Below are 25,814 nucleotides of genomic sequence, written 5' to 3' on the forward strand. Positions count from 1 at the left end.
GAACAAAACAAAAACAAGGGCGCCTGGGTGGCTCAGTCGGTTAAGCGTCCGACTTCGGCTCAGGTCATGATCTCACAGTGTGTGGGTTCGAGCCCCACATCGGTCTCTGTGCTGACAGCTCAGAGCCTGGAGCCTGCTTTGGGTTCTGTCTCCCTCTCTCTCTGCCCTTCCCCTGCTCACACTCTGTCTCTCAAAAATAAACACTGAAAAAAATTAAAACAAAAACCGGAAACAAACTGACCTAGTTGCCCCTTGGATTACATTTGCAAAGTGCAGCGAGAGGTTGTTCTGTACATACGTGGTTTTTTTCCTACCTCACTGTGATCAAATAAACCTCTCCTTACGTTGTCTGGAAAGCGAAGAGGTGTTTGCTGTAGACGCAGACAGAGTTCTGCAACAGTGCCCTCCTTTCGTTCATTATTCTGATTTGCCTTAATTATTTTTGTCCCTTGCACAGAGCAGAAGCAGTTGGATTCCTTGCCCACTGCGGTTTTCCAGAGGGCGCCTGGTATTATTCCTTCCTTCCTTCAGAGCGCATGTTACTGGTGCGCACCCTGTGCCGGGGCCAGGGAGGTAGAGACGAGCGGACGAGACCGGCCCCTGCCCTTGAGGAACTCGTAATCTAGTGGGGGAGCGAGGCGTGTGAACAGATAAATCCCAGCCCGTTCAGTGCCTGCCGCAGGAGGGCAGGAGCGCAGGGAGGAGCGAGGAGGGTCCAGGCTGAACCACTGCTGCTCCTCTGTTCCCGGGCACAGGCTTCCGTGCGAGGCAGGCTTTGCTGAGGAGCTGCCACTTTGGCCACTTCCTACGAGGATTGGGTGTGTATTAGGGGCAGAGTCCTGACGGATATGGGCTGTTCGGGGCAGGGCAGGCCACCTGGCGGGGCCTTCCTGCCCGAGGAGCGTGAGGTTTATCCTGTGTGTGGGAGAGACCACAGTTTCCTCTCTGGAAGACGGTCTGGGCAGCGGTGTGGAGGGCAGCCCTGGTCAGGAGATTCTGGGTTCTAATCCTGGTGCCGCTATTTCCCGGGGCAAGTCGCCTTATCTTCTTGAGCCTCTATTTTCTCATTTGTGAAATAGGATCATATCCTGCCGATGATAGTAGGAACACTACGTAACGGGGTGGTATCGAGGATTAAGTAAGGCCACATCCGTAACAGAGTTTTCTGCCATGGGGATGAGTACAGAAGAGGCAGGATTACAAGTGGGTTGGGAAGGTTGGCTCCCTCCCAGGGAGGCCGACAGGGCCCAGGCAGCCGCATCTCTATCCCGGGGAGCCTTGTGCACATCTCTTCTGTGTGTGCGACGACACGAGTAGAGTTGGAAACTGTTGGTTTATGGATGAAACCATTGGCAAGCCTTTCCTGCAAGTAAATCTTCAGTAAATGTGGCCGTCTGTTTAGCTGGGTTGTTGTATTCACATAACTACGGTAGAGGGTGAGGGCACAGAGGATGGGCTGGCTTCCAGGGACATTTCTTTCTTTTTATTTTCTATTTTTTTTTTTTAATTTTTTTTTTCAACGTTTATTTATTTTTTGGGACAGAGAGAGACAGAGCATGAACGGGGGAGGGGCAGAGAGAGAGAGAGACACACACAGAATCGGAAACAGGCTCCAGGCTCTGAGCCATCAGCCCAGAGCCTGACACGGGGCTCGAACTCACGGACCGCAAGATCGTGACCTGGCTGAAGTCGGATGCTTAACCGACTGCGCCACCCAGGCGCCCCTTTATTTTCTATTTTTTAATTTTTTTCAATGTTTATTTTGGGGGGGGCGGTGAGGGAGGGAGGGAGGGAGGGAGAGGCAGAGAGAGAGGGAGACACAGAATCTGAAGCAGGCTCCAGGCTCCAAGCTGTCAGCACAGAGCCTGACATGGGGCTTGAACTCAAGAACCTTGAGACCATGACCTGAGCTGAAGAGAATGCTTAACTGACTGAGCCACCCAGGTGCCCCCCCCTTTTTTTAAAGCTTATTTATTTTGAGAGAGAGAGAACACGAGTGGTGGAAGGGCAGAGAGAGGATGGAGAGAGAATCCCAAACGGGCTCCACACTGTCAGGACGGAGCCTAATGTGGGATTTGAACCTACGCATTGTGAGATCGTGATCTCAGCCAGAGTCAGCTGCTCAGCCAACTGAGCCACCCAGATGCCCCTCCACGGACATTTCTGAGGTAGAACTGACAGAATTTGGTGACCAATGAATGTCAGATGGAAGGGGCCCCACTAGAGGTGGGGGGGCATTGGAGGTGGCAGGGGGATTTATTATGTGTAGAATGGATGCGAGGTGATGCTATTCGCGGAGACTGTTAGGGAGATTAGAGCACGTGGGTTTAGGTATGAGCGCGACTTGAGGTGGTCTGATAGACCACTTTTCCAAGAGGCATAGGAAGATAGGAAGTTAGGGAAGAAGGAAGACTGGGGATGTGGTCAGGGTGAATGCTGGGGGCATATGTGAGAGACTTCAGGACACTTATAAGCTAAGGGGACAAAGGTGGAGAAAGTGAAAAATTAAAGGAAAAGCATGTACAACACTTTCCCCCAAACTTTGGCTCTTTGAACAGTGTCTGTCCCATTGGGGGCGTGTCTGCCAATAACTGGCAGTTGGGCAGTTGGCCAGATATGATTTACGATAAGGCATCGGTTTCACGAGAGGCACCGTCTAAATGATTGCGCTCCACCGACTGCCAGGTTCCCTGCTGACAGTGAGCCGGGGGTCAAATGATTCAATCACGTGCCACCACTTATAAATTGAAAATCAGTGGGGTGCAAAATGGATTACCATCAAAATCTATTCGGGTGCAAAACCAAATTTTAAAACCCCTAACCTTTAAAAATCCCTTCTTTCCGGATTCTTTGCGATCCCTGACACTGGGTTTCAATATCCCTCAGATATGCAAGCATCAGCCAACATGGCTGCAGGAGACCAAAGGTAGCAAGGAAGGAACTCCTCCAGTTGTTCCTTTCTTTGGGAATTTGCAAACGTGGTGGATTTATGAGTGAATACGTTGGTAATTCTGTTAGATTCTCAGAGGCTGTGGTTCTCAAACTTAGGTGCACGACAGAATCACCTGGAGGGCTTCTTAAAATTCAGATTGCAGCTCTACCTTTGGGTTTCCGGTTCAGCAGGTCTAGGGTTGGGTCTGGGAAATTGGATTTCTAGCAAGTTCCCAGAGGATGCCGATGTCCCCGGACCACACTTTGAAACACTCTGCTCCACGATACAGACTTACTTTGATAATTGACTAGCAAAGCATGCATTGCTAACTTAGCAGTAAAGGTTCTACTGGACCAGGTGTTGAGTGTGTGAAGGAGCCCGATTTTTTTTCCAAAACGCTTGAGAAGAAGAGGCTGGTTCAAGGAGATGGACATTGATTCGAGTGCTTTGTACTCAGAGATGAGGTTAGGACATGGGAGAGAGAAGAGGGAAGAGGCCTCTGTGGCTCACCATTCCGTAAGGTCGTGTGTGCTACAGGCACAGATGACATCATTAAAGCAAAGCCTGTTCTGTATCAGTCTATGGGTACAAAGTGTTACTGTCTCTCTCTCTCTCTCTTTTTTTTAAAGTTTATTTATTTTGAGAGAGAGAGCGAGCTTGCACAAATGGGGGAGGGGCAGAGAAAGAGGGAGAGAGAATCCCAAGCAGGCTCCATACCCCCAGTGCAGAGCCTGACGTGGGGCTCCAACTCACGAACCAGGAGATCATGACTGAGCTGAAGTCGGTCACTTAACTGGCTGAACAGGCATCCTTGTTACTGGCTCTTGATGCCGAATCTCTTCCCGTGACTTGAAAGTTGATTTTCTTAAGGTTAAAAAAACCACGGGCACTACTTTCTTAGCAAGCTTCGACTGGCCTAAACTTTGACTCTTCCCATCTCTGAATGATGCCAGAGAGGTATTTTTTTCTGTCTAAATCGATGGTGTTTGACTTCAGTTCTACACTCTTAAGAGTAGGCCTTACTTTTTGGGGTTAAAGTTACTGCCTTGTCTAAACTATAGGTGTCACCAGGCCTAATATGAAACCGGTCTCTTTCCTCAGGACAGAAAAATGGATCCCAGAAACTGCCCAGACATGGTTGCCGCCTCATTAATATCTGATTTCCTGTCTCTCTTTGCCAGGAGAAATTGAACGATGCACATACATCAAATACCACTACTCCTCAGCCACCATCCCCAGGAACCTCACTTTCAACATCACGAAGACCATCCGTCAGGATGAGTGGCACGCCCTTCGTAAGTACACCTGAGTTTCTTTCTTTGGTGGTGACCTTTGGAGGTCACGGAGGTTTGGATGCCCATCAACAGCTTGTTCCGGACAGTATGGGTGTACCTTTTAGGCCTGTGGACAGTCTCAGAGCAGGATGGTAATTCCTTAAACTGTCCATGCCTGGGGCTCAGAATTGCCTCAGTTGGTTTTGATTGCGTTAGATTTAAAGAGTTTGCTTCTAAAATTAAAAATGAAACCCCCCCAAAAACAACCCAAGAAACGAAAAAACAACCAACAGACAACGATTAGTAATCTTATGTCATTACCCAGGTAGACGTTTTAGATTTCACCTACCGAACAAAACCAGCTCCTGGGATCTAACTTCAGCGTGTCTCCGAGTTGCTTGGAGTATTATCATGGCAACCTGTAAAATCCCTCGTGTTATCCTTTCTACCTGGCGAGGCCAGCTGGGGGTTGCATACTGCAAAGCGTTGCCAGTATGCATCTGGGTGGGTTGCCAAGGGGTAGGATCTCGTCCTCAACTTACATGTTTCTGTTTTCCCAAGAATGAGAGGCTTTGGGACCCAGTTCGCATGTGATGACTCAGCAAAGATCAGAATATCTGCCTCCATTGTTTAGGGAGTTGCTTGGTCAGGGACCCTCTGAGACTTAAATCATGATAGGAGGATGGCTTAATGAGCAAACAGTTGCCTATTTTTATTTTTCTGTTCCATGGGGATATCCTGCTTGTCTGTGTCAGGGATGTTCTCATTTGCTGCTGGCATAGCTCTTCATGGGAACACATTCTTACTATTCTTAAGCTCTGTGCTGCCTCTCTTGAATTTGTCGGTTCTTTCCTATTGCAGTTCCCCCCCCCCCCCCCCCGCATAATGTCACAAGGCTAAAAAAAGGAGGGTCTTATATTGTTGGTTAAATTGTTTCATCGGCTTAGAAGAAGGGTGAAGACCTCTTTCTTCCCTTTATTGTTGCCCAGTTATTTTTTTGCATGCATGGGTTCCACTGGGCATATTCCACTTGTTAGTTTGGCTTTAATCAAACAACCATAGGGAGGTGGGAGAGACAAGTAAAATTAAACCAGAGCAATGATTCATTGGTTTTGGAGGGGGGGAGGGAAGGAAGGGGAAGATTGTGACCATGTGTCTAGATGATTATTACTGCCACTGGCCTGAAATGATAGGGAAGGTATCAGTGGCTGGGAAGGCGTTAACAAATTGTTGCCTTCAGGCTTTGACATTGCTAGAGATACTAACCAGAGCATGGGGACAGAGCTAATGTTCCAAGTGCATTCCCATGTACTAGATACCGAGGTAGGCAAATCACATACTTCCTTAATTTTAATGTGAGATTTGCCTTAGAGATACTCATAATCAGGGTTGTTAATTTCTTTTTTGGAGGTAGATACTTATGGGGTCAAATACATAAATGACTAAAATGATTGCTTTACCTTGGTCTACTGTAACAGAAGCCCATAGTAGATGTTCAAGATTCGTGATAAGCCTTGTTGAATAACCACTTAAATATCACTTAAGTTATGGGGGTCATAACAGGATCGGAGAAGGAAGAAGTGCTTGGCAAAGCTTCGGTTCATATTTACTCATTCAACCCAAGCTACTGAGTTTTTTTCAATGTACCAGGCACATAGTGGATACTGAGGCCACAGGGAACTCTTCCAAAGAGCTCACATCTGGAGGTGGAGAAAGGCGGGGGAGGGGGAGAGACACATTCACAAAGCAAATAATTACAAGGTAGCGTGATAATTACAATACAGTATAATTGTTTTAAGCAATTAAGGTAGTTTTTCAGCAAGAAGGAGAATTATTTTAGTGTAGATTGCATGGAGGCATTTTGAGGGAAACCCAGAAGGATGCTATTGGCTGCACAGGGTAGATTTCAAATAGATTATCTACCGCAGCATCGCCGAAATTGTCCCATAGTGTTGGCAAAGATGGAGAGAGGAGGCTAATGCTACGGTTTGTGGAATCTTCTCTGAGTCCAGTGTCTCTGGGGTCCTTGTTCCAAAACTGTGTGGTGCCGTTGGGTTCTGCAAATGTAGTGTGCAGCTCATGCTTGTGAACAGATCTATTTTTAACCGATGAAAGCTATCTCAGCAACTGATAGGCAGCAGTTTTTGGCATCCCATGGTGGGTGAAGCGGGAGATCCTCTTTGGTGAGGGATTCATCTGCCTGTTTCACACAGTAGCCTAATGGGCTATTATTAAGCAGGCAGAGAACACTGGCCATTCCTGTCACCGATGACGGCTATTTTTAGCCAGGGCTGTTTTTAGTTCAGATGTAACATCTGAAGTTGGTGCTGAGTATAATTGGCAATGCTGGCATAATGGGGAAGGATAGTTAACGTCAGTTTTAATCTTCAAAGGTCAGGTATTGATACGAGGTGGGAAAAGGGCTCATAAGCCCCCTTTGAAATAAAGCAGAAACTACAAAGACTTGCAAACCCCTACGATCAAGCTTTGGAAATTAAAAAAAAAAAAAATCAGACTCTGATTTCTTATTAGAGAGTTCTGTACTCTTTAATACTACAAATGGGATAAAATAATTTCATTTGATACTAGGTTGGTTATCATTTTGAAATTTGACAAAAATATCTTACTCTCTATAACTTTTCTCAGTAGTAGTATTTGACAAAGGCGAGAAATTAAATTTCTTTTTTTCTGAAACAACTGGCAAATATTTTGGACTTTGGTTAAACTGAGGTTATGCATTTTTCACTAGGAATTTGCATGTGGTTATCACCCATTGATGTGGGGATTTTTTTTTTTTTCAAATAGGAAAAGCACAATTTGGCTTAAAACTGTGCTGTGGATTTTGAAGAGTGAACCCCAACAGTGGCAGGCTTAACTGTTTGGCCGAGAGCTCATTGACTTCATGGTCAAGTGAATAGTAGGTGAAAGAATAAAATTATTTGTAGGTCACTAGGCTTATAAATCCAAGTGTAAAGAGATAATAGCCACTGTGGGGAATAAGGGTCAGAGTCCAATGTGTGTGTGTGTGTGTGTGTGTGTGTGTGTGTGTGTTTGGGGTGGTGGTCTCTGAGGTTCCAGTGGTGAGGTACTGTGTGTGCTTGTCCTTTCCGCCCTGGCCACCTTCCCACCCTGGTCAGACCTCCCCAGGAGAAGGCAGAACTCCTTCTGGAATTGGGACTGTCCCCTTACTCTGCCCAGGCCTGACAGTCCGCCTGGGGCAGCCCACTTGCCCTCCCATCTACCGGCTACCCTCCCATTAGGTGCCAGTGACACCGAGCGGCGGTTGTCCAGCCCCCATGCACCCTGGGTACACTACACTTCTGATCCAGGTCCTCCTGCCCCCACCCCCCTCAAGGGCTGCAGCAGGACAGCAAATGTCGCCGGGCCAATGAGGATGGGAACAGTGGCTGCAGGAGACGAGGTTGGCATTGCCACTCTCCGGATACTTTGTCTGGTCTTATGTTTTGAATATGACAAAATCAGATTAGCAGTGGTCAGGGAAGGCAGACTGGCACCTTAAAGAGCACTGCTTCCTCTTCTCACTAGAAAACGTCCCCACAGGCTTTTCATGCTCCGCAGTTGAGTCTCAGGTTAGAGCCCTTGTCAGGAGAATTATGTGTCCTGCAGCCTCCAGGGGCCCCTGAAGCCATCCCAAGTGGCTTTGCCTTTGCTCTGTGTGCCACTGGCGTCCCTTTGGCATGCCCTCGTGGCCTAGCTGGAGGCCTGCACGTGGCCATTGGCAGGGCAAGGGGAGGTGGCGGGGAGGGGACCCTGGGTGGCCCCAGGAGGCTGAGGGAGCAGGGTCTGGGAAGATGTCACTGAGACATCAGTGCTTCTGCAAGAAGGAGCTGGCACAGGGTGGAGCTGCACCAGGCGACCCCGGGGAGGCCGGCGGGTGGCACGAAGGAGGAGCCTGCCTGGGGGATGCAGGGCAGGCGTCCAGCGGAAGTTGTGAGAAGGGTGACCCTTTCTTCCCCTCTGATCTCTGCTTTGCTGCTGCTGAGTTTCCCACCCAGTCTGGGCCCTAGGACTCCTGAGTCTCTGTTCTCGTGTGCTCGGGGTTTTTCATTCCACTCGGGGTTTTCAAGATGGAGCTTTCAGCTCACAGTTGAGTGCCCCTGGCAGCCGGAATCAGGGAGCTGGGACTCCACTTCCCTGCAATCACATCCTTTCCCTTATCTCTCAAGAGGCTAAGAGCCAAGAAAGCTAGAGTTTTTTGTTTTGCTTTTTTTTGTTTTTTTTTTTTTAAAGCCTCCTCCTGTCAAGTCTGAAAGTTCAGTTAATTAGATCGGATGGTCACACGGCACATTTCCGGCTGGCCAGGGAGGGAAAGAGAAGGAAGAATGATCTCCGACATCCCCGCTCCCCCATCCTCCTGAGGATGCTCCTTCAACAACACACGAACACGCTCACACAGTAGCTCTGCAGAGTGGGATCGGGAGAAATAAGATCTGTAGTTAAAGAGGGAGGGAGGGAGGGAGGGAGGGAGGGAGGGAGGGAGAGGAAGGAAGGGCCATAGTGGAGGGAGATGGACGGACAGAGATGGAGCCTGAGACTGTAAAGGAGCAAGGACATTTCAGTGGATGTGCCGAAGGGGAGGAGAAATACAAACACACAAGTGTCTTGTCCAATGTGGACCCTTGCGTGACACACCTGGCTTCCTGTCTCCAAGGCTGCCCATGGCGGGGGGATGGGGTGGGGTCGGGGGGCCTGTAGCCTAGCTCGGTCTTGCAGGCCAACCTCCACCCAGGCTGGTATATGGTGAGAAGCTCCGTCTGTCCTGCTGCTCTGGCGTGGATCTCAGGGCAGAGCCCTTAAGTCTGCTTGGCCAAGCCCTACCTGATCCCTCCTCTTGCCTCTTCTACACCCTCTCCTCTTGCCATAATTAGTGCATCCTGCCCCCGGACCCTAGTCTCCCCGCTGCTGCTGCTTGACTCCCTCTTATCATCCCCAGGTCATGCCCACCTCTTGTGCCCTAGGCTGCTTCTTGCTCTTCCCTGCTGGCCTCAGCCTTCTGGACTTGGACTTAGGCTGGCTCCTTGCCTGATGGCACTTGGCTTTTCCTTTCCCAGTGGACTGCCCTGGCAGCTCCTGGACTAGCTTGTTCATCTACCCTCTGGACTTTCCTCCCATTCAGGCTTCTGGGCTCCAAGCTCAGGAGTTCCCTGGATGTCTGGTCCCTCCTTTCCCAGCCATCCCTGGTCACAAGATCAATGTCGTAGACCAAGGGGTTTGGGTTAAAAATAAAACAACGGTAATTATAACAATGACAACTACGTCTTTATTCACATCTGCTGCAATGCCCCTCAGAGAGTGGCTCAAGGTTTCCTCCTAGGAGCCCAGTCTGCATTGTACTGGCTCCTTTGCAGACAAAGTAACCAAGCTAGGGAGAAATGGGCTGCCTAGAGGTCTCACCTTGGCCTTGGAGGAATCTGAGACTTAGAATCCAGGTCTGAACTCCAGCGGACTCCCTCCAGCTATTACTTCCTTTCTGTTTTTGGCTGGTGTTATGTAAAACAGCCTAATGAGGTAAACATCCCAGACGTTAGAAGCTTAGGTCCCCTGCGGCGTCAGCCATTTTCCTTCCCCTGCATCCACATCTGAGCCCAGCCAGTGTGAGGCTCTTACTGTGTGTGCAGTCTGTTGTGAGCTGCCTTTTGCTTGCAAGACTGGCATCCATGGGGGTCATGACTAGCAAGAAACCATCCCCAACGTTGTGAAGGCTTGTTCGCACAGAAACTTAATCATCAGGGCATCACCGTATGTCACTTGGTATTCTAAAGCCTTTGCTTTTTGCAAACCATCTTTGCCTCCCTGCCCCTCCTAGCCCTTGCAGAGGATGTTGTAAATTTTTGAGGATACCCACAGGCTGCTCCGTGCCTGTCCCCCCCGCACCCCCCCCCAGAGCTCCAGCGGTTTTTCTGCAGCAAGCCAGGCAGAGAACACAAACCCCTTCATGTGATCTTGCACTGATAACCTGCCCTTGCCCTCGTAACTCCTGCCAGAACCCACCTTTTCTTCACAGCCTCCCCTGCCTGTCAAAAATTTGATGAACTTGTTTGTGCTTAAGGTGTTCATGTTTTCTTGGATTACTTTTCTAGATAGCATTTTTATTTTTCATAAGACCTAACCCAAAGGAAACAGTGAGGTGGTTAAAAGTAGTATGGAGATACTTAAAATCACGATGCATCTACAGCTGTCAATCCCATCTGCTTAGATGGCTGGCCTGGCTGAGGGTCAGACGGGAATGGAGCGGACAAGGTGAGGGTTTATTTCGCCGCGGCTTTAGGAGGAAGGAAGGAAGGAAGGAAGCCTGGAGTAAAAGGTGGGGTAGAGTAAGGTACAAACCTTTCTGTTAAAGATGGGCCAACGGTCCATATAGTGAAACAAATCTGAGAACCCTTCTGCTGGTGTAATTGCGGTTTTCAACCACAATTCATCCGAATGTACAGGTTCAAGTTTGTGCTGGGAATTAGTTGGAAGTCTGGCCTAGAGGCATTCTCTCAGCTTCTGCTGACTGGAAGTTGTTTTCTTCCGGCCGAGCGTAGTGATAGGGACACCACAAAGGAGATCTGGGCGCCACCCCACTGACTTCACCTCGTCCACTCGTTCATTTACTCATTCAATATTCATGGAGTACCTGTTCTTCGAGAAGGCCCATGTTAGGTGCCGGAGGGGATATTAAAAGGTATTCTGCTTTCCAAATTGGATGATCTATTTCCAGGTGCCAAGTTGGCAAGGGATCAGACTGCTTGTTGCTTAATGTTTATTGACTACCCATAGTGTGCAGGCTGATGCTGCTGACGTGCACACATCATGGGTCCCGAATTCCACACTTAAGTCAGCAAGATTTCATTGTAGAGGGCATAAAAGCAAAATCCAAGCCCCAAGTGCCATCCCGTGAAGGCATGGCCTGTTTTTGACAGCAAGGAGAATGTGGGGATCTAGGATCTGCCTCCTCTGGGGGAGCTGTCCTCGCTGTAGGTGCTGAAAAGAAAGCTCATTAGGGCTTGTGATTCTTCTTTCCAACAGCCAAGACTGTCAGAGCTCACTGTCCAGGCAAGCTGTAACAGGGAGGGGGAGGAACCAAACCAGAAACTGAGTATTCCAGTGTGCAGGGATAGCTCAACAACAGTGAATATGGGTTGGATGAGGTGTGTATGTCTGAGCAGCAGACACTTGCCATTATGGCAGTGGGTATGAATACAGTGGGTACTACTTTGGGGGTTCAGGGCTACATGCTTTCTACAGGTCCCACTTCTATAGGAAATCTAGAGCTTTAGTGAGTTAGAATAAGAGAATAACAGGGGTGCCTGCATGGCTCAGTTGGTTAAGCATCCGACTTTGACTAGGTCATGATCTCACAGCTTGTGAGTTCAATTCCCGCATTGGGCTCTGTGCTGACAGCTCAGAGCCTGGAGTCTGCTTTGGATTCTGTGTCCCTCTCTCTCTCTGTCCCTTCCCCGCTCAGCTCTCTGTGTGTGTGTGTCTCTTTCTCTCTGTCTCTCAAGAATAAATTAACATTCGGGGCGCCTGGGTGGCGCAGTCGGTTAAGCGTCCGACTTCAGCCAGGTCACGATCTCGCGGTCCGTGAGTTCGAGCCCCGCGTCGGGCTCTGGGCTGATGGCTCAGAGCCTGGAGCCTGTTTCCGATTCTGTGTCTCCCTCTCTCTCTGCCCTTCCCCCGTTCATGCTCTGTCTCTCTCTGTCCCAAAAATAAATAAATGTTGAAAAAAAAATTAAAAAAAAAAGAATAAATTAACATTAAAAGAATATTTAAGAAATAGAGAATAGTGGTTGAGAAAAACCTACTTTTAATATCTGGGATACACGGATCAGGGGTACCATGCCTTGAATAAGATAGGAGATCATTTTAGTAAAAGCAGCAGTCTCAAACTGTGATGAGGATTGGTCCTGGGCTTTGGGGGTGAGACTGATTCTGAAGATGGTAGGACCATGAGGAGGGTATGTGAGAGGCATCTGGGCATCAGAATGGCTTAGCAGAAAAAGTAATCAAGTTCTGTATTTTGTGGTAAAGGTCCTATGAGAGTCCAGACCAGTGCTACTCAAATGTGGTCCATGGACCATCATCTGTGAACTCCTTAGAATGTGGATTTGTGGGCCCCAGTCCAGGCCTATTGAACTAGGATCTCTGAAGTTTGGGAACTCTTGGTCTGGGGACATGGCTGGGGCTGCAGTGGTCATTGAAAGCTCAGGGAAGGACAGAGTAGGAGTGGGCTCTGGATGGGAATCAGGAGAGGAAATGTTGCATCTAGCATAACCTCTCCCACAGAAGCAGGACTTGTAACCTGTTTGTGTATTCCTTGTCATTGGTTGATTGATTATAAGAGAGCTTGTGTGAATGTGAGTGGGGGAGAGGAGCCAGTGGGAGGAGAGAGAGAATCTCAAGCTGGCTGCACACCGAGTGCAGAGCCCGATCTCAAGACTGTGAGATCATGACCAAGAGTTGGACGCTTAACTGACTGAGCCACCCAGGCGCCCCATTCTTTTTTTATGTATGTATGTATGTCATCTATTTCTAGAGGTGAGGTGCATTTTCTTTGCCCATCTTTCTGCATTATGTGTTATTAGCATCCTCCTGACATCTAGCCTGAAACCTCTTTGTTGTATCTCCAACGTCCTCTTTCCTTCAGCAACCAGCTTCAGGCTCCACTGCAACTCGGGGACACTGGATTGAGTTCTAGCTCTGTCACTGTTTAAGCATACGACCCTGGGCAAACTATGTAAGTATTTTAAGCCCAATACGCTCATCTGTAAAACAGAGGTAATAATACCTGTCTTGAGAGTTATTATAAAGCTTGAATTAAATGAAATGATCCATGTGAAATCAGTCGGTAACTCTGGAAAGCCTGATACCAAGCAGCATTAGGTGCTATTATTATTGGAATGCAGAGTTGTGTCAGGCATTGAGATCCCCGTAGGATGTGGGGGAAAAGCTCTAAAATGGCATTTTGTGGACTTGGGGGCTTTTCTAATGAACTCTACACAGGCTGTGCGGGTGAATGGATCTGTTGTAGGTTTGCTGTCTGCACAGGTGTATGTGATGGGAGCATCAGGTGTTCACAGTGTGGGAGTAGAAAGTGGCTGAGAGTATTATGTGCTGAATGGCAACAGTGTGGCATATTGTGAAAGGAATTTCAGAGCAGAAAATCATCCATGTTTGGGATCCTCAGTGGGATACCAGTAGCAGAAGCAGCCCTCTAATTTATCAGTTGTGTCCGATAAGAATGTAGTTTAGACAGTAACAGGAGTCTCTAAAAGAAGATTTACATACTAAGTGTCTAAGAAGTAACATTTTCAGAGCTCTGAAGATAAATACACAGTGAGTACATTTGTACTGAAATTGTTGAGGGGAGCACGGAAATGATTCTCCTGACTGTTGTAGCCCAGCCCTGCCTCTCAGGGAGGCAACAATTTTCAGTCTGTACTGTGATCAGATGCCTTTCTATGTCTGAAGTGAAAAAATGTATCCTCAACGTGGATACTTCCAGAGTGTTGGGGATATTGGGCAAGGAGGAGGGTCTAGAAAAAAGATAGTGATGTGGTTAGGGTTGAGGGGGAGGTGTCATATTCCTATTCTGGAGGAAATATACTCCTTATTTTCAACTCAGTGCCCATTATGGGCTATGGGGTGGTGCTGGCTGTGGTCATGGATTCTGCCATTCTGTGTTATCAACCAAGGAGAAACAAGAATTGCAGGGAGATAGGTTGGCCTTGAAGGTAGCTTATAACCTACCAGTTGGGTGAGAGTTGAGTTATAGTTCTGCCTGGCCTGAGTCCCCTTGAGAGTCAGGAATGGGCATGAGAATTGGTAGAAGTGTTCTGTAGCCATGACCATTGGAAGATGATGGAACTTGAATCCTAACAACAGGGGTTTTAGGGAAGCAGTGAGGATCTGAAGTATAAGGTCCATGGAGTGGGCAGAAGGCAAGAACCAGATCCAAAGTGAAGGTAAGGTGGAGTACCTGAGACATTACCTTACCTGAGAAGGTAAGGTAGGGTCACCTGAGACATTAAGAAGCACTTCTGAGTCCAAGACTCTGGCATTGCTCATCAAGTCATATTTAGTGATTGGCAGTGTTGGCTGCTGGGACAAACAATCCCCACATTTCTCTGTTCATGACTAAGAAGAAAGGGTGCATAAATTGATCAGGTTTAAGGACATGCTTTTGGCCATTGTCTTAGTCATGGAGTTACCAGGCTGAGCTAAAATGTTGGGTCCTCTGATATTATTTTGGAAGCTGACCCCTGCTGGAGTTAGGCTTTGAGGCTGATGTTCTCTGCCACTTGTATTCTTCTTTGACTTTTGCTGATATGGACTCTGGCTTGAGCTTGGAGGTCATAGTAGGCCAAGAGACTTGCCTGGTTCTGAGTAATTCAGGCTTACCTAAAGTAGTTCTCCATGGAATTCAGCCTTGCTCATGTAAAACTATAATTCTGTGTGTAGAAGGTAGGAAGTGGAGCTAAGTCTTAGCCAAAAATAACGTGTTACATGTCTTGCTTCCCTCTGTCTCCATATCTATCTTAGGAGTCTTCCATGGAAGGTTGGTATAGACTACAATTAAAACATTCTTAGATTCTTTGTAATTCAACATTCCAACCAACACTCCATCCAGTAGAATTTCCTGGAATGATGGAAGTGATCTATAAATCTTCATTTCCCAATATGCTAGTCTTAAGCCACATCTGACTGTTGAGCTCTTGAATTAGGAGTAGTGCAACTAAGCAACTGAATGTCTGTTTAACTTAAATTATCACACATGGCCGGCAGCTACCATATTGGACAAGGTAAATTGTAAACTATTAATTATGAACATTTACACGTTAAAAACAAAACCTTACAGGTTTTCTGTGTGCCCCAGCCATTTTCAGGGGGATAGGAATGCACATTCCCTCAGGTCACCCAGATCCTTACTTGCCACATTCCCCTTGGGCTCCCAGAAGCCCCAATCACAGAGCTAATTGGGGTGTTCGTAGGCTTTTCTGCTGGTCTGTACCATGTGCAGGTAAAGAGAGGTAACAGGGAAACTATCTCATCATTACCCATGCCGAATCTGGGCCAGGTTGTTGCAGGTTGGGTTTCCCAGGAAGATTTTGAGATGGGAGTTTTGCAGGAGGAGGTTCATTAATGAGTGCCCTTAGGGCCCATTTCTGTGGTAAGGAAGGGGACAGAGCCGGGTTTGACAGAGGGAGAAGTCAAGCTATAATGCAGGCCCAGTGACCCCTCCCTCCCAACAGGGCTCTAGTTCTACAATTGGCCCTTCAGTTTTTCCAGAATTGGGTAGAGGTGGCTAAGTCTTATCTTCCCACCCTAGTTACTTCTTGGATGTGGGCTACCATAATAGGGGTAGCTTTGGGCCTGCAGCTCTCTGAGTAATCCCCAGAGGGGCTGACCCCTGATGGCCAATCGCCCTCTCAGAACTGGGGCAATAAATCCTTCCAAGATGGGGGTTCTGGGCAGTGCACATGGTATGTGGTGTGTAGGTGTTTGAAGTGATTCTTTGAGGTTGCCAATGTGGTAACTGAGACTCCAATGGACCATCTCACCCACAGCTGTAGTGGATAAGAGACAGCGGTGCAACTAGAGCCCAGGCCTTTTTGGCTGCAAAATTCAGGCCCTTTCCTCACCCCAAGGAGCCCTTACCTTTATTGGACACGTCTACTCACATTCTCTCCTCCCCTCTGTTTTCCCAAGTATGTTTTCTTAATTTCATTATCCTACAGGACAGCCCTACTTCATCCTCTCCTGCTTTCTACTGTCAGTGATACCCTCCCCCCATTACCTAAAGTAAGTGAAGACCCTTCCCCATGAGCCTCCAGGCTAGCTACCCCTCCTCGCAAGAGCTCCAGTGTTCAAAAGAAATGAAGAACGCTATTTATTTTCCCCTCTGGTTTTTTTTTTTCCATTTAATTACTGGTATCACAACAGTTTTTTTTTCCTATTGCTTTTCATTGTAAATGTATAGTATTTAATCTACATTATGAGTTAAATAGGCTTTTGTGGACTAGCCTAGAAACCCAATCATTTATAACAGACATGACTTCTCTGGAAATGGGTTCTGAATTCTAAATAACTGACTTACAAATGAGGATTTAGCACGGAACTCATTTCAAAGCTGGAGACTGTCTTTCTACTTTCTGGGCGGTTTGCCTCTGAATGGTCTTACCGCCTCCCTTCTTTCTGCATGTCAGGCTGGGTCCCCCAAACCAGACACCCTCAATGGGGTGGCAGGCACAGACTCCTCCTTGGTCTCTTGTTCTCAGTCCATAACCAGCTGTTGATACACAATTAATTAATGCCCCATGGTATGTCTTGTGCAGGCTTATCTAAATCCAGGAACCCAACAGAGAGACCGCAAGCATCCTTGGCCTTGGCATCATTCAGTCTCAGTCCTGCCTCTCAGTTCGCATTGATAAAATAGACTAATTATGTAAGATTTCCCTGAGGCTCTTTGCTTGGGCACCTAGCACCAAATTAGAAATGAGCAGTCAGAGGTGTGTGTGTGTGTGTGTGTGTGTGTGTGTGTGTGTGTGTCCTTCTGAGACTGAGAGACTGCTGAACAAGGGTGTGGGTGTGGAGGTGACCCCACATGGGATGACATCAGCGTTCGTATTCCACACGCCACCTGACCCACCACCTCACTCCTGGAGCTTCTAGATGCTGCACAGTTGCCAGGGAAACCAGGAAAAGGAGCTGTACATAAGCTGTCTCCCAGAGCTCAGGGCACATCCTCTTGGGGGTATAGCAGAAGAAAGGGCGTGTTTCTTCAGGCCCTGAGTTGAAGGGAAATGCCGACTTGAAGCCAGCACACCCCCTTATGCTGCCCCTGTCTGGTTCTGTCCGTATGTGACCCTAGCGTTGCATTGTGGACTCCCAGCCTGTGCCCTCCCCCATCCCACCTTGCCACCAGCTCCTACCCCAAAGGGATCTTTTCACTTCCTGGAAGTAAAAATTACTTCACATCAGCAAGAGAAGGGACCTCTGATTTATGGTTAAGGGCTGAAATCCAGTTACTGTTTAGCTTGGCAGAGCTAACAGAAATGTGCAGAAAAAAAAAAAAATTACTAACTCTGTTTCATTTCCTCATTAAGTTGAAAGAGAAGGACCTGGATCCTGAGTGTTTACAGTCCTGGTCAGAGCTTTGAAGCTCCGGTTAATGAAGAGCCATCTTTGCTTGTTCCTGGAATGACCTGGCAGGACCTTCATTCCCAGTGTTGACTGAAGGCCTGTGGTATGCAAGATGGGGCAGCGAAAGAGAGGCCTTCGAGGGGCCTGCCACCTACTTGAGAACCTAGAACAGTGACGGCAACCTAGGATAGCAAGCACCGGTGCCATGGGTCGTGGGCAAACAAAATGCTGTTAGCAGTGTTCAGAGGAGGAAAAGACCATCTCAGCCCAGGACAGTGGGTCAGGAATAGTGGTACTTGAAATGGCCCCAAAATATGTCATTCATTAAACTTGAGTTCCTATCGTTTCCAGAAACCACTCTAGGCACTAGATGAAAGAAGGTGGTTTCTCCCCTCACAGACCTTGTACTCTGGTGTAATTACTACCCTTGTTGAATGCTTCACATGGGCCCATAGCTGTACTATGGCCCTGGCATGCCATTATTTTTACTTAAATCCCAACTGTCCTATGAGGAGCGTATCTTTTCTGTCTTACAGTTGAGGAAACTGAGGCTTTCTAGAGTTTATGTAACTCATGGTGTGAACGATAGGACTTGAGGATGCCTTAGGAAAGTGATCTATCAATGTGTATGGGATGGATGGAGATGGGTGGCTTCTGACCCTGAGGAAACTTCCATGATTGTCCGGACCTGATATCTCGTGGTCTGGATAGACTCAGCAGTGGAAATCTGAGACTTGATCAAACAAGGAGTAGAAGCTAGCTGTTGAGTTGGTGTGCTTGTGGGGGAGGGGTGAAATTCTGAGGTGTGTGGCAAAGGTCTGAACAAGTTGGTTTCTGACTCATTCCCCATTAGAATATAGCAGCTGTCTTTATCTCCATGAACAGTTATCAGCACTAACTAGGGGCATGGAAAATGGGGAAGGGAGCATTCTTGGAAGCATAGGGAAGAATTAACTGTATTTTGTGGAGCTTACATTTCTTTTTCCATACATGGAAATAAGGCATACTCATTACATTCAAAAGCTAATTCAACTTTGGCATCTAATAAATGCATGAATCCTATCTCTTTGGCCTTGTAGTCTTAAGGCTAACAACCATTTTCATCCTTTTTATTAAGCAAGACCCCTTTGGGGGTCTTGAATGTATAAAAATTAGTTTTCATATGTATTTGTTATATTTAAATAAATTTAAATGTACCAGGCTCTTCAAAATTATTGTTGAGGATGGAATTGTCAACTGCAACCCAATTCACAAATTCACTAATTACTCATGAACTCAGATTTAAGAAGATGGTTAGATTTTCTCATATCTTTTAATTTTAAACACTGGTTTCTCACCTAGAGATTGTAGGCGGGGTGGAATCAATGAGTAGCTATTGCTTACTCTCAGAAGATGGGGGTCTTCTGCCTTGCCCAACTGGAGCTGTGAATAATTCACCATGATCCCAGGCTCCTTTTTCCTTCCTTGAGGTTGAGCCCATTAAAATTGCATGATCAGGGGACACTGGCGAGGAGGTGATTGGCACCCTCCATATCGGCTGCCAGAAACTTCAACAGAGTCTTAAAACAACCTCAGCTCTCATTCTGGGGAAACTGAGCTGCCACGGGTGGGGGTGGGGGTGGTGATGGCCAACGGGTGAATGAAGAACGTCGGGGAGGAATAGCCAGGTGTCCCCTTTATATGCGGTTGTTTTCCTGAATTCCCCTGACAGTCATCCTGGGGGTACATGGAAATGGAATGCTGTCTCCATGCTCACTGTTGATCAACTTAGTCGTTATTGTCGGCCTCGTCATTAAGTATTTATAGTTTACTGTGTACAAGGTAAGTGCTGAACAGATGGGGCCCTCTTCTAGAAGCTTTCCAGGACTACCTAATTCATCTCCTTCAGTGAGGTGGGATCTCCAGAGAAAGCATCTATAGCCAATTGGTCACAGTCATTACTATGTTTTTTCTTGGGGGGGGGGGTAGGAAGGGGGTAGGACTTGATGCCACTCTGAAGGATTTTTTCAAATAATTTTGACAAAGGCTGTGGTTCTTTTGAAACATTTTTTTTTTTTCTCATAGCTCAATGTATCACGTTTGTAGGACCGGCTAGGATTCAACTTGGAGGCTGAAAATGGTGGGAACCAAGTGAGACTTTTTAAGTGCCAGGGACTCAGCTCAGGTTTATTTAACAGTTGTCACAGATTGAAACCTAGAGTTAATGCTGGTTAATCTTGAAAGGAGAGAGGAAATCTGGAACAGAGCTTGTCCCCAAGGGTCGTTCTGGGCAGCAATCATTTGCCCATCATCTGAATCCTTTAAATCTCTGTCGTAATCCTGCCCTGTAACCACCTGTCCAGTCCCTTTTTCTTCCTCATGAGATGAATGTTTACCCCTCCTTCCATTTGATCTCTTTTTATCATCGACTTATTTCATTTCTCCTGATGATCAAAATAAAATATAATAGAAAAATCTGACAGAAAAGTGTAGGAGAGCAGGAAAACCTCATCTAAAATTCCACCACCAAGCAACAAATTGCCTGTTGTGCAAATATCCTTTAGCATTTCTTTCCATGATGTAAATAATAGTTTATGTATAATTTTGTATCCTGAGTTTGGTTTATAATTATAAGCATTTTCTTTTGTCACCAAAACTTGCTATAAGCTCAATTTTAATGGCGTAACAGTCTACCATATGAGTACGCATAATTTACTTAAACTTTCCTGTATGGTTAAATGTTTATGTTTTGCTGGTCTGGGGCTGTTAGGATAATACTGTAATGATCATCCTTGTGCATAAATCTTTGACAATAGTTTTGATCATTTGTTTAGGATAAACCAAAACAGGGATCATTGGCTCCAGAGATGCCTGTATTTTTTTTTAGGGTCTTGATATGTAATGCCAAATTGCTTTCCAGAAAATTCCAGCTGGTTTGGTCTTAACCTGAGTTTACCTAGATTGAGAATTCTTTTTTTATTCAAGTATATTCTAATTTGATGAGAAACAGTTACTCATTTTTGAAAATTTCATTTCTGCGATCATGAGAAGGGTTGAATGGTTATTAGCCATTTGTGCTTCTCATTTTTCAAGTTCTGTCTTCATTTTCTTTGTCTTTACTTTCCTATTTCCTTCTTCTTTCCCATCCAAATTAATCCCTTTAGTATGTGTGCCACTTGGCCAAGGGCTCCTTTTCTGGTCCCTCCCCCCCCCTTCAACCTGCCACTCCCTCCCCCTCTACCCCCGATTTAATCCTTTGCTTCCTCTTTTAGTGTTTCTTTCTCTGGGCTGAAGAGGTTGACAGCTTCTGGATTGGACGCACAAAGCCCTAATGGGTGCTCAAAAAATGAAGTCCAGTAGCTTAAATGGGTTCGGTAACATTGGCATTTTATGGCTCTTGGAGTCGGTTGATACTTGGGGAAATGCCAAGAGGAATGAAACCTTGTTTTGTTCACATCTGGTATCTCCAGCGCCTAGAGCGGAGCTGGTACGTACAGAGAAGGCAAGGCGCTTAGTGCGTATTTGTTGAATGAATGGACAGCACCCGTTCAAGTGTGTGGCTGCTTTGCAGTGATTTGGCCAGCCTGACCCACAGCTCTAACTCTGAGCTCAAGGAGAGAACAAAAGGGCTGTGAAGAAAGTTTGGCATTTATCTACATTTTGCAATTTGTACAAAAGTATAATTAGATTTCTTTTCTCGAGGTGATCCGTTAATGTAATCAGCGATTGCAGTTACTCAGAATGTAACAAATTGCTGATGTGTCATATAAATAAACACTTGCTTAGTGAAATAATTCTGCACCCAGTACCAGCCATTTCTTTCTTCCCCCCCCCCCCTTTTTTTTTTTTTTGTACGAGACCTGGTACCTCCCTCTTCTGCAGCATCCCCCTCTGGAGACAGAAGCCAGGCCTGCTCCTAGGAGGCAGGAAGAGCCCTTTCAGTCCCTATATATTGGGTGGGAGGCACACAGCGGCTGGTCTCCCACCATCAGGTGGCTGGTGGTGCTTCAGGTCACTGACCACACACTCTAGTGAGCATTGCTTTTCCATTCAACTTAATTCTTAGTGAAAATAAAAGGAGGAGTGTGAACGTAGCACCAGTTAACTCGTGTAAACTTAGGGGACCAACTTCCCGACTTGGTCCTTTTATAACTTCGGTTCCTCCTTCTCCTTCCGGGAAGCTTTCCCCAGCCCTGTGGTGGTCATGGATCTCCAGCTGTCTGCCTTTCACAGTGGGTAGGCCCAGCAGGGGCCCTGAACCTCTTTCTCCAAGGCCCTTGGGGATCCACCAAACCCTGGGAAGCAGGAAGCTGGTCATGGGAACTTCATGGCCTAGTTGAGAAAACTTGGGGAGTTCATCCGGGTACAGCCGTAAGCTGCCCTCCCTTAGAACCAGGGGGAAATAGAGGATGTCCGTTCCCTGGGTTGGAGAGTTCTTCGGTAACTTGGAGCAGAGGGAGGGAGAGAGTGCTGATTCGCGTGTGGTAATCCTGGAGGAGTCGGTCGATTCTGAGATGAGGTCTCAGCCTTCCTCTCTGTCCAGGGTTGGGTGACCCTCCTGCATGTATTGCTCTCAGCACGCTTTTTACTTTCCATTACGGTTGTTTACTGCAGTGCCTCTCTACTCTGGGGCAAGGATCACGTCTTACTCATGTTTTAATCCCAGTATTTAGTGTGATGTCTGGCAGACAGGCATGAAGAACATTTAATTAATTAAAAGAAGTTGAGGTGCACCTGGGTGGATCTGTGGGTTGAGCGTCCGACTCTTGGTTTGGGCTCAGGTCATGATTTCACAGTTTGTGCTGTCAGCTCAGAACCTGCTTGGGATTCTCTCTCTCTCTCTCTCTCTCTCTCTCTCTCTCTCTCTCCCTCTCTCCCTCTCTCTCCCTCTCTCTCCCTCTCTCTCTCTCTCTCTCTCTGTCTGTCTCTCTCCCTCCCTCCCTCTCTCTCCCCCTCCCTCCCTCCCTCTCCCCACCCCCCCCTCAAAAATAAACAAATCATATTAAAAAAAAGTTGAGGGGCACCTGGGTGGCTCAGTTGGTTAAGCGTCTGACTTGATTTCTGCTCAGATCGTGATATCACGGTTTGTGAGTTGAAGCCTCGCATCAGGCTCTGTGCCAACAGCACGGAGGCATTCTCTCTCTCCTTCTCTCTGCCCCTCCTGTGCTGTAAATTAATAAAACTTTAAAAAAAAATTAAAAAGTTGAAAAGCATGAGAGTGAAATTGTTGAGGGCAGTGTTGGCCTAAAGCATGATGGTGTGGGCTCAGAATTGTGGTGGGTAGATTTGACATTGCTCTCAGCTGGGCAGACTCCGTTCTGAGGAAGAAGTTTTCCTGTTTTCCATATTAACCCTGGAAACGTTTCTCAAGGTGATGGTCCATTGTAGCTTTTGCTCTGTTTCAGGCTGGTCCTTCTCAGCGGTTCCTCTGTGTCTCAGCACAGACAGACGTTGGAAGTTTGACTTGTGGGTTTTGGGATTCCCGTGTCCCCCTGGGTATGTGTTTTGTCAGGGAAGGGTCTTAGCCTCTTGCCACACAGATACTTCTAGGGAGCTCAGTGTTTGGCAAGCCCGGAACACTTTGACTTAATACCTTTTGCTGGTCAAAAGGATGTTGGGAGTTACACGTATCCCTGTGAGTTCTCCACCGAAAAGTACTTCTCCTTTGTGACAAATTGGCAGAGCTTAGTTCAACTTCTTTGAGTCTTGGTTCGTGTGCATCTTTGTCTCCCACCTGAAGTATTCCCCAGGGCAGAATTCCCGAATTGTGATCCCAGGGCCACCAGTACCAGGCCCATCTGAGTGGGCTTGCAAAAAAACCCCAAAACAAACTAAATTCTTGCCTTGCCAGTTCAAACTACTGAATCAAAATCATAAGCAGAGTCTGGGAGTTGGCATTTTAACAAGCTCTGAAGATTATTCCTATGTGCTACCTAACGATGGAACAGTCCCCCCTGCCCCCGCCCAGGGCATAGGCTGTTTGTCTCCTGAGGAGCACTGGTCCTAAGAAATGTCTGGTCTAGATGGCAGCAAGGGGCAGTAACCCTTTCTGCAGCCTGCCTCTTGTGGACCCATAGTTCTGTATGAAGCCTGCAACGTGCATTGTGGGGGTTGAAATATGAATAAGATGCTGCCTCGGTCCTCTGTTACAGTTTATGCTGTGTGTATATTCGTACATAAATTACTTCAGTAAAGGGCACACAGGATGAAGTTGGGATGATCTGGTGAGTTTTGGAGGTGGGGGTAGTATTCAAATAGGACCTTGAGGGGAATGGCTAGAACTTCCCAGGCAGATATAGGAAACAAAGACTTTCTAGACCCATGCAGCAGCTTGAGGAAAGTCTTGGAGACATGGAGGCCGGTGAGATGTCTGGGCGGCGGTGGGGAGTCCCATGTGGCTACAACGGAGAATGCACAAGGCTTTATGGTGGGAGGAGAGAGGAAGGAGGGGTAAAACTCAGGGACATCAGGGTTTTCTTTGTCCAGTGTAGCCCCGAGACATTTCCATCAGGATCACTTGGGACCACATCCTCGAGATACAAAACCCGGTCCAGCGGTTTGCATGACCATTATATTTCCCCACACTTGAGTTAATAAAACCCTTTTGTTCTTCGTTCATCTCCTACCCTCTGCCCTCAAAATAGTTGTGTGCCATCTGCACTCGGTTCTGTATGGCAGAGCCGAGCCCCGGTGAGAGAGCGGAGGACAGACCGAGAAGAGACCGTGTGGTCAGTTCTGCTTTGTCTCTGCTACTGGAGGGACAGACGTGGGAGGTGAATAATCCAGAACAGTGGGTGATGCAGAAGGCATTTATATTTGGCTTTGAAATGCACGGTGTGATTTCTGGCAGCAGGAGCAACAGATTTACCTTCCTAATTAGGCAAATATTCAAATGAGTTGGCACTCCCTGAACACATGCCACCCAGTTCCAAGACTGTATAAAAGAAGGCTTACCAATTTTCATTTTAATATTTACATTAATTATGTATTAATATTAATTATTACAATAATGCTGGTTAGACTGTTCTGGAGTGTTTCTGTGCCAAATGGACTTCTACTTGCACGTCTTCATCTGTGGTTGATTTTTCATGAAGCTGGGAATAACTTCTACCAAATGCAGAATCCTTGGCTAAAGCTTTCTGATTTATTGTGGTCAGAAATATGTTAATAACGGTTTCTTGGTTGGCATAGAATGCTGGCTTGAAGGATGGTTTCTGTGCCCGCGTGGCAGCGTCCACAGTAGGCTAGAAAAAGCTACTCATGGTTCTTATTCCCTTTTGAACTTTAGTTTCCAGTAAAGTACAGTCAGATGTAAATTATGCGATGTACTCTCAGCCCATATGTAGACAGAATGGAATTTATAACCATCAGTAAAAGCATTCATTTTTAACTTATTAATCTCATCGTGGAGTTTTATAGATAGTGGTGACATCTGAGCTCATCTAATCAAACTTTATCATTTTAGTAATGAGGAGGCCCAGAGAAAATTAAGGATGTTGAGGACAAAATGCTCAAAGTGTGTGGGGCGCCTGGGTGGCTCAGTTGGTTGAGCGTCTGACTTTGGCTCAGGTCATGATCTCGCGGTTCGTGGGTTTGAGCCCCGTGTCAGGCTCTGTGTTACCAGCTTGGAGCCTGGAGTCTGCTTCGGATTCTGTGTCTCCCTCTCTCTCTGCCCCTCCCCTGCTCATTCTCATTCTCTCTCTCTCTCTCAAAAATAAAGATTTTAAAAAAATTTAAAAAGTGCTCAAAGTGTGTTTGTGATGCACAGGCTAGCCAAGGATTAAAAAAAAAAAAAAAAAATGGTTACCAAAACCAAAACTCAAAAAACCCTCTAAACCCTCTGAGGTTAATGCCAAGTCGGTTGTCTATGTATTTCAGTCCCCACACTTCCTCGGGGCCCATGATGGAGAAGGTCCTCCTGCTCTTTATACTTCTTTACTGAGCGTTAAGAAATTGTTGGCTGGCTTTCGAAGTCTGGAGAGCCACTCTGAGCAGGATGGGTGTGGTCGTTGCCCTTGGAAGCTTCCATTCTCCCCTACGCACACATTGTTTTTCTGCTGCTTCAGGCCGTCCTGGGTCTAGCTCAGCCTCCCAGGTCCTAGGTGTGTGATGTTCCCTAAGCTTGCCTTCTGTTTGGTTTTCTAATGAGAGCAAACAGAAGAACACAAGAGAGATTTTTCTCTGTTCAATCACCGGCAAGAGTTGAACTGGCTGAGCACGAGAGAAGCTGATTGGAGCTGCAGCGAGGCTCTCTGATTCCGGCTTCCAAATGTTCTCTGGGATGCAAGCCAAGCAAACACCCCCACCCAGAAGTCCCCAGGAGTGTGGGGAGGAACAGGATGGAAGGAGCTCTGATCTCAGGATCTCAGGAAGGGTTCATATTGAGAGGGAGAGAGCATGGAAAGTTTCCTCAGCGTCTCTGACGGAACCCCTCCCGAGTTTGAGAAGCTACAGCAATGAGGTGCAGGAGATCAAAGGGG

General features: G+C 47.0%; 1 protein-coding gene across 1 annotated transcript in view; it reads left to right on the forward strand.

Moving 5' to 3' along the window:
* TMEM178B (transmembrane protein 178B) overlaps window positions 1–25,814 on the forward strand; it is a 308,589-nt gene that overhangs the window by 115,705 nt on the left and 167,070 nt on the right. Inside the window, exon 2 of the mRNA XM_030308585.1 lies at window positions 4,114–4,227. Within this exon, the coding sequence (XP_030164445.1) occupies window positions 4,114–4,227 (114 nt within the window). The remainder of the gene's footprint in view (window positions 1–4,113; window positions 4,228–25,814) is intronic.

Source organism: Lynx canadensis, chromosome A2, assembly GCF_007474595.2.
Source record: "Lynx canadensis isolate LIC74 chromosome A2, mLynCan4.pri.v2, whole genome shotgun sequence".
NCBI classification, from domain to species: Eukaryota; Metazoa; Chordata; class Mammalia; order Carnivora; family Felidae; genus Lynx; species Lynx canadensis.